Below are 13517 nucleotides of genomic sequence, written 5' to 3' on the forward strand. Positions count from 1 at the left end.
AAACAGACTTTCATTTCATTTTCATGATAAAGTGTAATAATCAACTAATATCATTCCAATCATCTTTATAGTATTCAGGTAACGAAATGACATAATTTCTTCAAATTACTCCATATATTGAGTTTGGAAGGATACTTGCGAATAGAGAATAAGAAATTAGAAATGTTCTTATCAAGAAAAAGTGTAACACATAAATAGAATAGTTTCAGTATCTCACCAATTGGATCAACATTTGAAATGTGATCGACGAAGTCTCTTTTCCCAAGATAAACCGTAATCTGAAAAATCGAAATAAAAGTGTAAAAAAGTGGAAAAGACGTGGAAAGATAATTTAAATTGTTGTTATAACAACTTGTTAAAATAACTCCTTAAATATTTATTTATTCATCAATGATAAGATCACAAAATTATAAAATTATTGGAAAAAAAAGACATACCACGTCTTGTTAGAACACAAACAATAAGAAAATAGTTCCTATTGCTATACCATTATTAAAGTATAGTATTTTAGATGTAATCTATGAGATATTTACAAAATACTAGACATTGCTATTGTGTAGTAACTCATTTCTTGTTGAAGTATTTTATAAAGACGTATGAATTAAGAAGCTTTCTTGAGAATCAAAATCTTTTTTCCAATGAGGTTGGACACTATAATTTCACGTTCATAACTAAGTCGAGTCATTTGAATATTTAATAACTTTTATTTGATGATTTTTGCAAATAAAATGAACACTATTATCAGTTAAGTATGGTGAATGGTAATCAATGAACTAAATAGGCAAATTTCTATCACGGCTATGAGCTCAAAAGATTTTAATACTTACAGTATATTACAATACCACGAATATTTACTATTGATATCACGTTGAACTAAACATCATTCGAAGTGAATGTGATGAATAATAAAGTGTTTAATGGACTATTTCTTGATAAAATATAATGTTTTCACTCACCTTTCCATTTGGGGAGCTTTTCTTAAATACCCTGAAAAATAAAAATATTAGATAAAATAAATTTGTCAATGATAATTCGATCAACAGTAAGGAGTCATGCTACTTACTGAATGAATAACGTTTTTAATAATAATGAACTCACCTACTTATCATATTTCTTAGATAATTTCATATACTACTTAAAATAACTATCGCACCATTTCAGTACAACACCTACTCTTCTTTTACAATTTTTTTTTTTTAATTTCGGCAGTTCATTTATAAATCTTTCACGTAAATTTTTATCTTGATTCGGATACATTTGTTACAAACGTGGGAGTATGCAATTTGAATGTGCTTGAAAAGATGGAAGAGAAATAACTTGTGCTAATAATATCTCATTAACTTGTCAATAGAATAAAATATAAGTGACAGAAAACCTTAAAAAGTAGTGTATAGGAGTTGGTTGGCGCATTCGATCGATGTGACAAACCTAACTAGCGTGAAATTGCGCTCAATTCACGTCGAAATAAGTCAGGCGGAAACCGAGATGAGCAACTGAAGCCCCTTGAGATGCTAGCACCGACTTTACCTTTATTCGGTAGGTACAGAACGCGCAGCGCAATTCTCCCGATCAAGCACAAATTCCTTATACATCGTTTATGAAAAACAACCTTCAAACGACCTATGATCATGATCATTATCTGGTGAATACCAACTTATTTTTCAAATCAAATCAAATAGTTCTTTATTTATCATTGCATTCATACAATATAAATAATAATTCACAATAATCAGTTGAGGAAGTCTTGTATACAATATGGACTGATTGAAATTAAATATTTTTTCAATTCTTTTCTAAAATCTGCACCATCCTTCTCTCTGATATTGATTGGCAACCGATTGAAAAACTTAGCTCCCATGTAGGAGGGGCGTTTTCAAAGAATTGCCTCCTATGTTTTTGAAGTGGATACGTTCTTCTTGAGCGAGTATGATATTGATGATTGACATATCCTTCATTTTTTAATTTTAGAGTCAGAATAATACATTCTATTATACAGTGTCCATAAACGGTCAAGATGTTGAGGCTTTTAAATTTTTCTCGTAGAGATTCTCTGAAACCTAACCTTAAGATTATTCTAACTGCTTCTGTAATATAATTTTTTCAAGTTTCCAAGAGATGTTCCTCTATAGAGACCTATTCCAAAAGACAGGTGAGAATGAATGTTGGCGAAGTAGATGATTCTCAGTGTTATCTGGCTGCAATTATTGGACAACACCCTGAGTGAATAGAGGCCAGAGTTCATCTTCTTCAATACACCATCCACGTGGAAATTCCAAGACAATCAATCGTTGGTCTATTGTCAATCCCAGGAACTTTGACTTTGAGGATTCCTGAATCAATTGACCATCAACGGCGAAATCAGTCTCCTCACTCTCGCGAATTCCAGCTGATAACTGTATGGCCTCACATTTAATTGTATTCAGTCTTAGACAATGATCCTTGAAGAATTCGACAATCTGAAGCAGAGCTACATTAGCGCGCTCCTCAAGCCCTTCCTCTGAATCACCAGCCACATTCAGTGTGGTATCGTCAGCATATATACACAGCTGCACATGTGAGTTTCGCGGTAACAAAACTAAAGGAAGATCCTTCAAGTAAATGATGAAGAGGATAGGGTCTAAAATAGACCCTTGAGGAACACCTTGTATAAGTCACCCTTCTTAGTTCCGATTTGAAGACTTCAAATCTATCATTGATCCTTCTTCTCACTGTCACATATTGCGTTCTATTGAAAATATAGGATCGCATCCACTGTGGATGTCTACCAGTCACCCCACATGAATGCAGCTTCTGAAGCAGTATACAATGAGACACCGACTCGAAAGCTTTGGTTAGGTCCATCAGAATTGATGCTGTACAACGACCTGTGTCAACCTGCTCAATAATCCATTCAATACTACAGACCGCTGCAGTCATTACTGATTTTTTTCGCTGAAAACCATGCTGTTCCTCGTCAATCAAATTGTATTTAGTCAGGTGCTCCATAAGTCTATTACTCATTGCTCTATCAAATATTTTAGAAAAGACTGATGGCTCTGTGATCGGTCTGAAATTACTGAGTTTGTTCCTATCTCCTTTCTTGTGGATAGGAGTTACTTTGGTGATTTTCAAAAGTTCAGTGTAGATTCCAGAGATAAATGAGGAATTCACTACATTTACTGATATTGGGACTTCATCAAATATCCACACGATCTTTGATTTGAAAATGATCCTATTATATTGAACATTTCCTTGTCATCCACTTGGCTTGGTCGGAATGAGGATTCAGTTTTGTCATGAAATATATTCTCATCTGTGGTCTTGAGGGGATGAATGACTTTCTGTGAAATACTCATTAAACAGCTTTTTCTGTTGGATCCTTGTAGAGTCTTTCATTATGCTCAATCTCCAAATCATGGCCGGTTGTATAGTTTTTACCTGTTAGAGAATTCACTACATTCCATGTGCATTTGGTAGGATTCTTCGAACTTTCAATAAACCACTTGAAATACATTTCTTTTGCAGATCTCAATTTTTCTCTGTATTGACGTTTTTCTCTACGGATGTCTTCCATTGACTCAAAATTACTGACAATTCTTGCTCTACAGCATTCACTACTAATTTTCTTTCTTAGCTCTCTTAGTTCAGGTGTTATCCACTTAATCCCACTCTCAGTCCTTTTTATTTTGTTGACTACAGGAAATGATTCATTGAAGTAATATACAAAGGTACTATAAAATTCATTATATTTATCTTCTACCTTTGCATTAAATACATCGATCCAGTTTTGTAAAGACAATAGATTCTTAAATCTCTCCATATTTGTTTTGGAGAATGTCCGGGTTTTTATTCTAATTAAACTATTATTATTTCTTTTCTCTTCTCCATTTTTGTATTCTAAAAGTTGAGCATCGTGGTCTGATAAGGTGTTTATCCCAGTTATCTTCACATTTTTTGTGGAAGGTTTGTAAGAAAATTATCAAGCGCTGACTGTCGAGTTGGGCAAAATCTAGTTGCAAAGTTCACCGTAGCAGAGAGACCATATTGAATATGTATTGTTATCTTTAATCCCCAATCAGAAATTTTCAGGAAACACATAGAGTCTTTCTTCTCAATTTTCAAAGGTGTAAGGAACCTACTTATTTGGAGATTCCTCTCAACACTTAATTTCGAAAGGCTGATATAAAATTATGATATTGGTAGGACCTCTAATAAGAAGTCCTCTAAATGAGTAGGTGTTGGTCCTCTAATAGAAACCTTTGATTCAAATAGAATTTTATGGTCTGGTAATATGGGAATTCATTCACAGAATAGATACAGACTTGATTTATAATACTTAATAGGTATTAAAAAAGTTACTATAAGAACAAGACCCTGATGCATAAACGACATCGCACGAAACAAGAAAAAAGTATCTTCAAGCATGTATCTTTGTATATAAAAAATTGGGTTGGAAAAATTTGAAGCGGGAATGAAGATTTCTACATTTACGTAATTACTGGAAAAACACTGGTTCTTTTGTCAATCCCACTTTATTAATTAACTCACACGGCTGCAGATTCGTGTTGAAAAAACACATCTTCAGTTTTTACTGTTGAATCCTCTACATTCAAGAATGTTTTTTCAAGAATTTGATCAATACAGTGAAATTGACAATAGAATTTGTTTATGTTTCAATTATGGAAAGTGTTCCAGAATATCAATATGTATTCAAATATTGGCATGAAATGAGTTCGAAATCTAAAGTTTTTATTCGACAGTAATCAAATTCGTTTTTAGGGATATAGAACATAAAAGTGAATTTAGAATTCAAGGGTTTGGTTGATAGGAATCATCCACTGCAATAATACACACTTTTCAGCATTGAAATTTGAGCATATCAATCACAGCAAAGCTTGTTTATTTGCAGCATGAGCGAGTTTTGATTGTTTTTTCTACCAACCGAGCACGCGTTTCCTGTAATTTACATAAATTATCATACTCATTTCACACTCCCTTTCCAATTGAGATAATTAAACGTTGGACAAGGTGTGCAGTATAATGGAGAGGAAACATTGATGACTGGCGGACGGGCCAAAGAAAGGCAGCGGAATTTCATAGAGAGAAGTTATGATGATAGAGACAACAATCCAACGAATGTGTGCTCCCCCCCCCCACCACAACAGGGGAGCCACCACCACCAATAAATTGCAGGAAATGACGCGAGTCCGCTCTTCATTTAATGAAGACAAATAATTTCGCCTGCTCCTATTGGTCGATGCTAGCACCACAACAGCCTATAGCGACATTCACTTTAAACTGTCAGCATTGGTCGAATAAGAAGCATTAATGTTATTTATAAGGAATGCTGACAGCTGACAGTTCAAAGTGGCGCCTCCACGGGCCCTCAATTATCCGACGATTAATGACCGGGCGCCCCAAGGCTGATATTGAAAACCAGAACCGAAACCACATCTGGTTTCCAATATCCGAACGAACAACCACTGCCTTGTATTGAAATTTGAATCACACACTGCATCAATTGAGATTTAGCGGATCGCTTGGCTCATCAACGCCAACGCCCATTACTATTTGATTAATGAGGTGCGCACTAATACAATTTATCTACTTCAACTGTATTTTATTGTCATTACATTGTTTGAGAGTTTAGTATCCATTTTTCCATTTGCATGCGGAACTCGTAAAACTTTATCACAATCAGTAAAATTAAAGTCTCAAAACCAAAACAAAGGCACATAGAGCAATTTTTAGACTTACTAGAAAAACTGCTCTAAAACAACAATTCTTTGTATTTTTCAGTTATCGAGGTTGATATCGATATAGATGTCAACACTTCATTCTTTCAATTGTTATAGAAATATTCATTGTTCGACAGATATTTTAATCAATCTTTTACACTTGAGATTGTTGATTCTTGTTGCAAGCTTTGTTGATGTTGTGATTGATAAGAATCATATTATATTTTAAAAATATGTTAATGTTTAGCCTACATCCACATTCGTTCACTGAGGATGATGATCACTATCCACGATTCAGGCTTAAGCTTGGGTAATGATAAGCGAAGGATGATGTTGAGAGCCACCGAAAAGTGACTTTCAAACTGGTAGGCCTAACTATTATTAGTGGATCTGACCAGAAGCATTCACCCTGACCAACGACTATGCCGAGCAACATTATTTGTAATTGAATATATGAAATTTTTGTATTTTAACTAATATTGAAACGAATAAATTTTTGATTCTGTGGAAAAAATATAATATCTACTTCGATGTTTGCTTATTCTGTTACCTCAATTCAATTCGATGATACAAATTGTCCTATTGACCTCAGTTCTAGTGTAACAAAAACAACAAATTTCAGTAGGCTTATATTAGTGGAGTTGACGCGATTCGATTGGCGGAAGAGCCAGTAATGGAAGTGGCATCTCCAGCTTTGTCGGATGATTGATCCGCATATTCGACTAATTACTTCTTGGGCCTGGTACCGAATTAATAATATTCGCAGGAGGTCCCCAACAGGAGGCAAATCTTACAAAGCAACTGCTCACCTGGTAGCCTGCCGTTTATTGCCCGGGTCTTCCATTTCAGGACTAGGGGGCACTGCGCCCTCCGCGGGGGGTCCAGCCCCCTCCACGCCGCGCTGAAATTACAAACAAAATACAACATTAATTCCCAAGTTATTGAAAGGATTCGTAACATCCAAAAAGGTTTTTGTTATTGAATAAATTATAGTTTCCATATACGCTACAAATACTTGATTTTCACCAACCAGGATAAACAATCTCGAATTTTTTGCTTAATGATACCCGCATTTTTGTCAACTTGAGCTTATGCATGGGTAATGAGATGATAGATGATCTGAATTCATGCACTAGGTGTAAACAACTGCCGATTATTGCGACTCTATTAAAACAAGAATCAAACAGCCTTACGTTCTGGTGAGTATTCATTAGAATATAAATACGGTACATGCCATGTCCGGGAAGTAATGTCAATTATTCTTTTCCCTTGCCATTATACATTCGAGGGTTCAGCGGAGGTGTAAGACTATTGGTGGTGGTGGTGGGTATTGTGAAGACATTCGACTTGGAGCCAGTGCTAGTTGCTCCGTCCTGCCCGGCATTTCTGTGAGACACGTTTTTGTGACGCGTCAGAATTCAAAATGCAATGCAATGCTCCCTTGCGCAAAGCAGTGTGATGAGAAAATTGATCACTGGAGATGAGGAGTCTTGGGTGTTCGAGTACGGCACATTTTCATTTTTCAAAATTTCGTATATCAGTTCAATCAGTTGAGAATAAGACCAGCAGGACCATCTGAGCTTTTGGCTCAGTAATGTTTCAATTCTGTTGATGAGTGAGTGAATGAATGGACGATTAAGTGCTCGCTATTATATAAATAGATTGAATGTGATCACAGACAAGTCATGAATTACCATTCATCTTAATAATATTTAGAATTCTACTTCTCTATTATGCAATTCAGACGCGCCATTAACTTACGACTTGTCATAAGATGGTACCTTTACAAGGCTATATGTCTTGGGTGATTGCTTGTACCTGTGCAGAGCAGAGCAGTGCAAGCACAGATGATGAGCGAGCGCCTTAAAAGAGACTCATTGCTGCATGAAATGAAATGAAAACGACCCGAGGGAAACGGGCAACGCAAACAGGCACCGGGCAAAAGGGAAGGGAAAGGGCTTCGTGTGATAAACGAAGAATGAAATTTTGATGAAGAACTGGGTGCGGTCGACTGCCGCTTACCTCTCATCACTCCAAGAAGCAGCGAATGCTGAATTGGTTTAGAGACAACAAAACACGCACACAAAGTCTTTAGTCTGGCATTTGTAAGGAATAGTTGATGGAAATTCGCCTCAGGAGTGAGTGAGCCTCGATACAGGATATTCAAAACCCATCTCGGCTTTCCCGTAGGCAAAACACGATGCAACACAAGTTCAATGCCTGATGGAATAATAAATAGGATTTCATGTTTTGATAAATCATCATCAAATCACACATGTTATGCAATCAGAAGAATTTCCTATGAAACATGAGATTTGATTCTATTCTTGGAAGCTCCTATTATTTTACAATATTTTGTAATCCTTCGTTAATTTTCTTCCCCAATTCATGGTATGTACTATTATGGAGTAAATAACAACTTCAAGGGTACTCCTTAATTCGTGGTAGGCTACTACTGTCGTAAGTTTTAAATTTTTGAAAGATTAGATGTGTTTATAATTTATGTTACTAGCAGGTAACCCGTGCTTCGCAGGGGTCTATTTAAAAACTTGATGTAGTAAAATCTAGAAGAATTGAAAAAAGGCTTATAAAAATCCTCGGTTAATTAAGAATTTATATGCAGCATTTCAAGTAAATCAGTCCAGTAGTTCAGATGTGATGATGCATCAAACATAATTCTTCTATCCTTTACACGTATATACGTGTTTAAGCCAGCTTTTTCCTCTACTATAGTATAAAAGATGATAGATAGATGGATGATATATCCATCTATCTATCATCTTCTATACTATAATAAAGGAAATGAATGAGAATAAATTTTGAAAGGTTTGAGATATCGATGTGCGTTTTTCAACATACCTTTTCTCTGGAAATCCTGTATCGGAATATGACCGCATTTGAATTTAAAAAAAGAAGTTGGATTCAAAATGGCGGAAAAAATTTGGGTGCAACGGAAAATCTGTTTTTATCATTCGAAATGGATATCCAATCATACCTATCTTCTAATTTCCCTTTCAAGAGAAATGTTCTGCTGCTTCTATACAACAACTGGAAGCATGGCAAATAATTGAAAACTTGACAGTCTGAAAACTTTATGTAATCAAATCTTGAAGTGTTTGAAATAGGTCTATAACCATCCTCGGTTGAGCAAGAATCTATATGCAAGTTAATCAAGTTAATCAGTCCAGTAGTTCAGACGTGATGATGCGTCCAATATAATTTTCCTATACTTTATACCTGTATACGTGTATAATCCAGTTCTTTCCTTTATTATAGTATAGAATATAATAGATGGATGGATGGTCATTGTTATTTTACTAAAAGATAGAATAATTTGAGTAGTTTCCCTTTCAGAGGGAGTTTTGACAACCCACAAAACTCATTTTTCATTTGAAGATATAACGAAAAGGTGCATATGACCTTATTTTTTTGCTCAGCTTGCCAAAATACCCCTTATTCCAATATTTTCGACTGACTGTACAGTGAGTCAGTCATTCTATCAGGGCTCGAATAATTTTGGAATTTTAATTTAATAAAAATGGAAGAGAATAATTTCTTTATGTAAATATCAACACATTTATTCAAAGACATATTATTAACTGCATGGGTTTCCATATTGCCGATACAGCATTGATGAAACTTTAGACGTTTATTTAGCATTTTCTCGAAAAACTGTTCTATTGTGAGGTCCACGTTATAATGGCAGTGGATAAAGATAGGAGAATAGCGATGCCGATTCTCTGCATTAATTAATTATACTTCTACACTGTCAAAAACATAATTGGCATCGTTGTGGACCTAGAAAAGGATAGTACCACCGGCTTTGTCGAATGATAGACAAGGATAGCAAAACCAAAGTTGATCAAATACTGTCATTATAACGTGGACCTCACTATAGCTGAAAAATAAATAATCCATACCACGTGTATGCATTTCATTGCATCAGGAAAACGAAGTTTCAAAACTGTATTTTTTCTAAACAGATGTTTTTGAGATAATTTCTTTGATGCAGCCGATTCCTATTCACCATATTATTATACAGAGTTTGTGAAAATGAAAATATTTATTAATTATCAAAACAATACTATTATTATATCTATAATAAAAATATCATCATTATTATTATTAAAAATATTTATCAAATATCAAAACAATATTATTGAGGTTAAGTGGTATCAAGTAGAAAGCAATAATAGAAACAGATGTTACTTTTTTAATTTCGACCATATGATTTGGTGATTTTTTAATTTTGTTATGAAATGGGAACATTAATTCTGAAAAATCTAAATTCAATAGAAGGAAAATCGAAATTTGGGCTTCCAGGTGCACGAGATTGATATTTTTAGAATATAAGTGCAAAATTTGGAGATCTAAATCATTCCCGTTTTTCCGGTATGCAATCCACAAGTTGACATGTTTTGATGCGAACAAACGAACAAACACAACCCTACTCTCTCTTATTATATAGATGGCATAGCTTATTATATTAAATTTGGTAAAAATGTTTGTAGCTTATTAAATGTTTATAGCTTATTATATTAAATTTGGTAAAAATGTTTGTTTTTTTATCATATTTGTCATCTATTACATATTTGTTGTTTCTTTTGAAAATGAAAATTGAGCTGTACCTACAAACTTCTACTAAGAGCCCTTGTCACTCTGTATTTTTAATTTTACATAGGCCTATTTGGAGATAAACAGAACTCAATAGGAGACGAACTCAATATAAATTTGCTCAATAGGAGACGAACAATTCATTGTTCGAGATGTAAAAATATTGAAATACCATTCAAACAGTTGTGATGGTTCGAAAGGGGGGGGGGAGAATAAGATGGAAGAGAATGATGTTGCATGACAGAGTGGTAGTTATACACGGTCATTGACACAAGCCACTTATTCAATTAAAGTTCAGAAGGGACCGACAATACAGTGTTCGACACTCATAAAGAGCCTATTCTAGAAAATTCATCAATTATTCATATTATTACAGCAATGACAGAAATGGATAATTAACTGGCATAGAAAGATAGAACAGGCTTTCGTCAAAAATTGTTTCTATTCCGAACACTGGGCTAAAGAGTGATATAAAATTTAAATGACAAGTCTTTTCTTGTTTTGTTTTGTCTACTCAATTGGAAGAGCAATCAGACAAGGCTCACAATATTCGTCAACCTAGGGCTGGTATTACACTATTGTAGGTATAACACATAAATGCGGTAATACATTTTTGTTTTTATTCACCTATGAAATGTGTTCAATAATTTATGCTAACTCTGTATAACTAATTTGTAAGAATTTGCCACTTTTAATGCAAGAATGTAAATATTTTAAAATGGTAATATAATGACAATAGTTGGTGCATTGAACTGTAATTGTAATGTTTTCCACCACACGGTTATTTAGTAATATAACTATTTAATAATGGTAGTAGCCTGCTCATCTTTTCATCGGTCTCAGTCATCCCTTAGCCAAAGTCTTTCCCTATCGTGTAAGAAGTTGTAGATGGGACTGGCAAGGATGTTATCAACAGCCGTTGAACCGACCATAGTATTCAAATCATCTGGATACAATTTTCCTTGTCGACCAAGGTCAAAAAATACATTCAGTCTACTATTATTACAGCACAATACATGAAGTTTGTCTGACAGAAGTGTTGACCACAACAATAATGATTGTTGGATGGACCACAAACAGGCGTCCAATGAAACCAATCAGTGATGAATGAACACGAGAAACCGAATGAAGTGCCATCTAACTTGATTGTGTACTGCGGTGCAGTGTGGTTACCAATCTATCATTCAATTTCGTCGATAATCTACCGTCCACTCTGTTCGCTGTCCAAATTAGGTTGCAGCTTTTTGCACGATTCATTCGCCATGATTTGGACCAATTGGCTTCAACGCTGTCATAAACTTTAATGGAACCATCAATTATAGAAAGCACCGACTGATAACAAACAGATGGATGTAAATGGTTATCAAATGCAGTGCACTACTACAATATTATCTCAGTTGTGTTGCTAATGGAAATTGGATTCTCCGTCAGATTTGTAACGATAGAAGGTTCAGCGTGACCTGAAGCGAATTGCAATTCGAACGGGAATTACAGTATATTGGATTGATTAATTTATTAAATTTGAGAAAATTATAGATATATAATGGACAGGATCATTCCAGAACAAACTATCCCAGAGACGGAGGAAAACGTCTATTAGAATTTAATAATGAAGTGCAAAAATGAAAATTACTTAGATATTGGACAAGAATTTCGAATTTCAGTTTTGTCCATGAGTGTGATAAGATTCATTGGAGAAAAAAATTGATCGTATACAAACGGCTTCAGGTCAGCAAGAAAGATGGAATAAATCTCAAATGAGTGACAGAATTCAAAAAGAGAATAACAACCCAAATTATTGTGAACCAATGTAATTGGAAGAGGGACAATTTCATACAGGTTGATTCAACTTACATTGGTCAACTGATGAAAATATATGAAACTGAAAACTTCTAACGCATCCAATCAATCGTTCTCTTCTATTTACAATAAGAATCTAAAATTATTCAAATTCAAATATTCTTTTATTCCATACAAAATACAGATACATTGTATTACAGAGCATGTTTTACTGGAATACCCCTACAAGACTATTCGTCTGAGTGTAGGGGGTTGGTTCTTGTTACAGTGGGTAGCCAATAGTCTATTCATAATATTATATAGATAATAGAATGTCCGGCTTTGTTAACAAGAAGGCGGATTGATCATGATTCAAATTAAATTGAAAAATAAGGTTGGAGATGAGCGATCTTTTGTAAAACAAAGTGATCTTCAAGAGAAATGCATACTCTGTACTCAAAGAAAAGCTAATTTCATTTCAAAATCTATATTATAGTATATACAGTAAGTAGTTATAGTGATTGAATTGACTGCGTCAAAACAAGTATAGCAATGTGCAAGTGTTGTTACATAACTACAATGCAAGTCTGAGCTCTATTTCAAGAGCAGAGCAAACTTTGAAGCCAAATCAGTGCAGGCAGTCTCTCAATTGGAGAGACGCTGTATATCAATAACTAAAATAAAAATCTCGAGTTCCAGCCACGCTTCTGAGTTGAAGTGGAACTATTTTTAGGATTAGGCTAGCTTCAATCCAGTCTAGCTCAAACCAATACACATGGCTTCGAATATATCTTTTTCCTCATACTTATCTGGCGTTCAATGAAACAAACATACACCTACCACAATATTTCTAAACAGATCTTGAGAATGAAGATATCTTCTGCACTAAGATGAGAAACAGAAAAAGTCCAAGTTGAATATTTAGTCGAAAAGATTCCTTGAAATCCCTTGAAATTCCTTGAACCTTGAAATCCCTAAGATCAGCTGAATGAACAGCCCTCCATGGGAAGAAAAAGATTGGGTATCCAGACAGGAGGTGTCTCATAGCCTGGGAAAAACACATACACATCAGGAGTCAGAGGTGTACCTCCATTCATACTGTAAACTAGACACATAATACTTCAAGGAGTAGAAAAATAACCGTATGAACCAACTTACCAACTGTGAAATTGTGTTCACAGATGTGAAATGAGGTGGATTTAGATTAGAATTTTCAAGAGACATTGAGAAGAATAGAATAGAGAATAACGTACTTTCACCCTTCCTCCCTTCCAAGAATACTCATACTGATAAAAAATTAAAATAAGATGTTGACTGAGCATGCCAGAATTGTATCTATAATATAATTATACAGACGAGTGAAAATATTTCAATCTGACAAAGTTGAATAAATAAACGGGTTGATGT

General features: G+C 34.6%; 1 protein-coding gene across 4 annotated transcripts in view; it reads right to left on the reverse strand.

Moving 5' to 3' along the window:
* Positions 1–13517, reverse strand: part of LOC111051847 (beta-arrestin-1) — an 83199-nt gene that overhangs the window by 36431 nt on the left and 33251 nt on the right. For all 4 annotated transcript variants that reach the window (XM_039420100.1, XM_039420093.1, XM_039420104.1 and 1 more), the window contains exons 2-4: positions 6527–6618; positions 957–987; positions 218–278 (exon numbers count right to left, since the gene is read on the reverse strand). In XM_039420100.1, the coding sequence (XP_039276034.1) occupies positions 218–278; positions 957–987; positions 6527–6561 (127 nt within the window). In that variant the 5' untranslated portion in view covers positions 6562–6618. The remainder of the gene's footprint in view (positions 1–217; positions 279–956; positions 988–6526; positions 6619–13517) is intronic.

This window comes from Nilaparvata lugens, chromosome 1, assembly GCF_014356525.2.
Source record: "Nilaparvata lugens isolate BPH chromosome 1, ASM1435652v1, whole genome shotgun sequence".
NCBI lineage: Eukaryota > Metazoa > Arthropoda > Insecta > Hemiptera > Delphacidae > Nilaparvata > Nilaparvata lugens.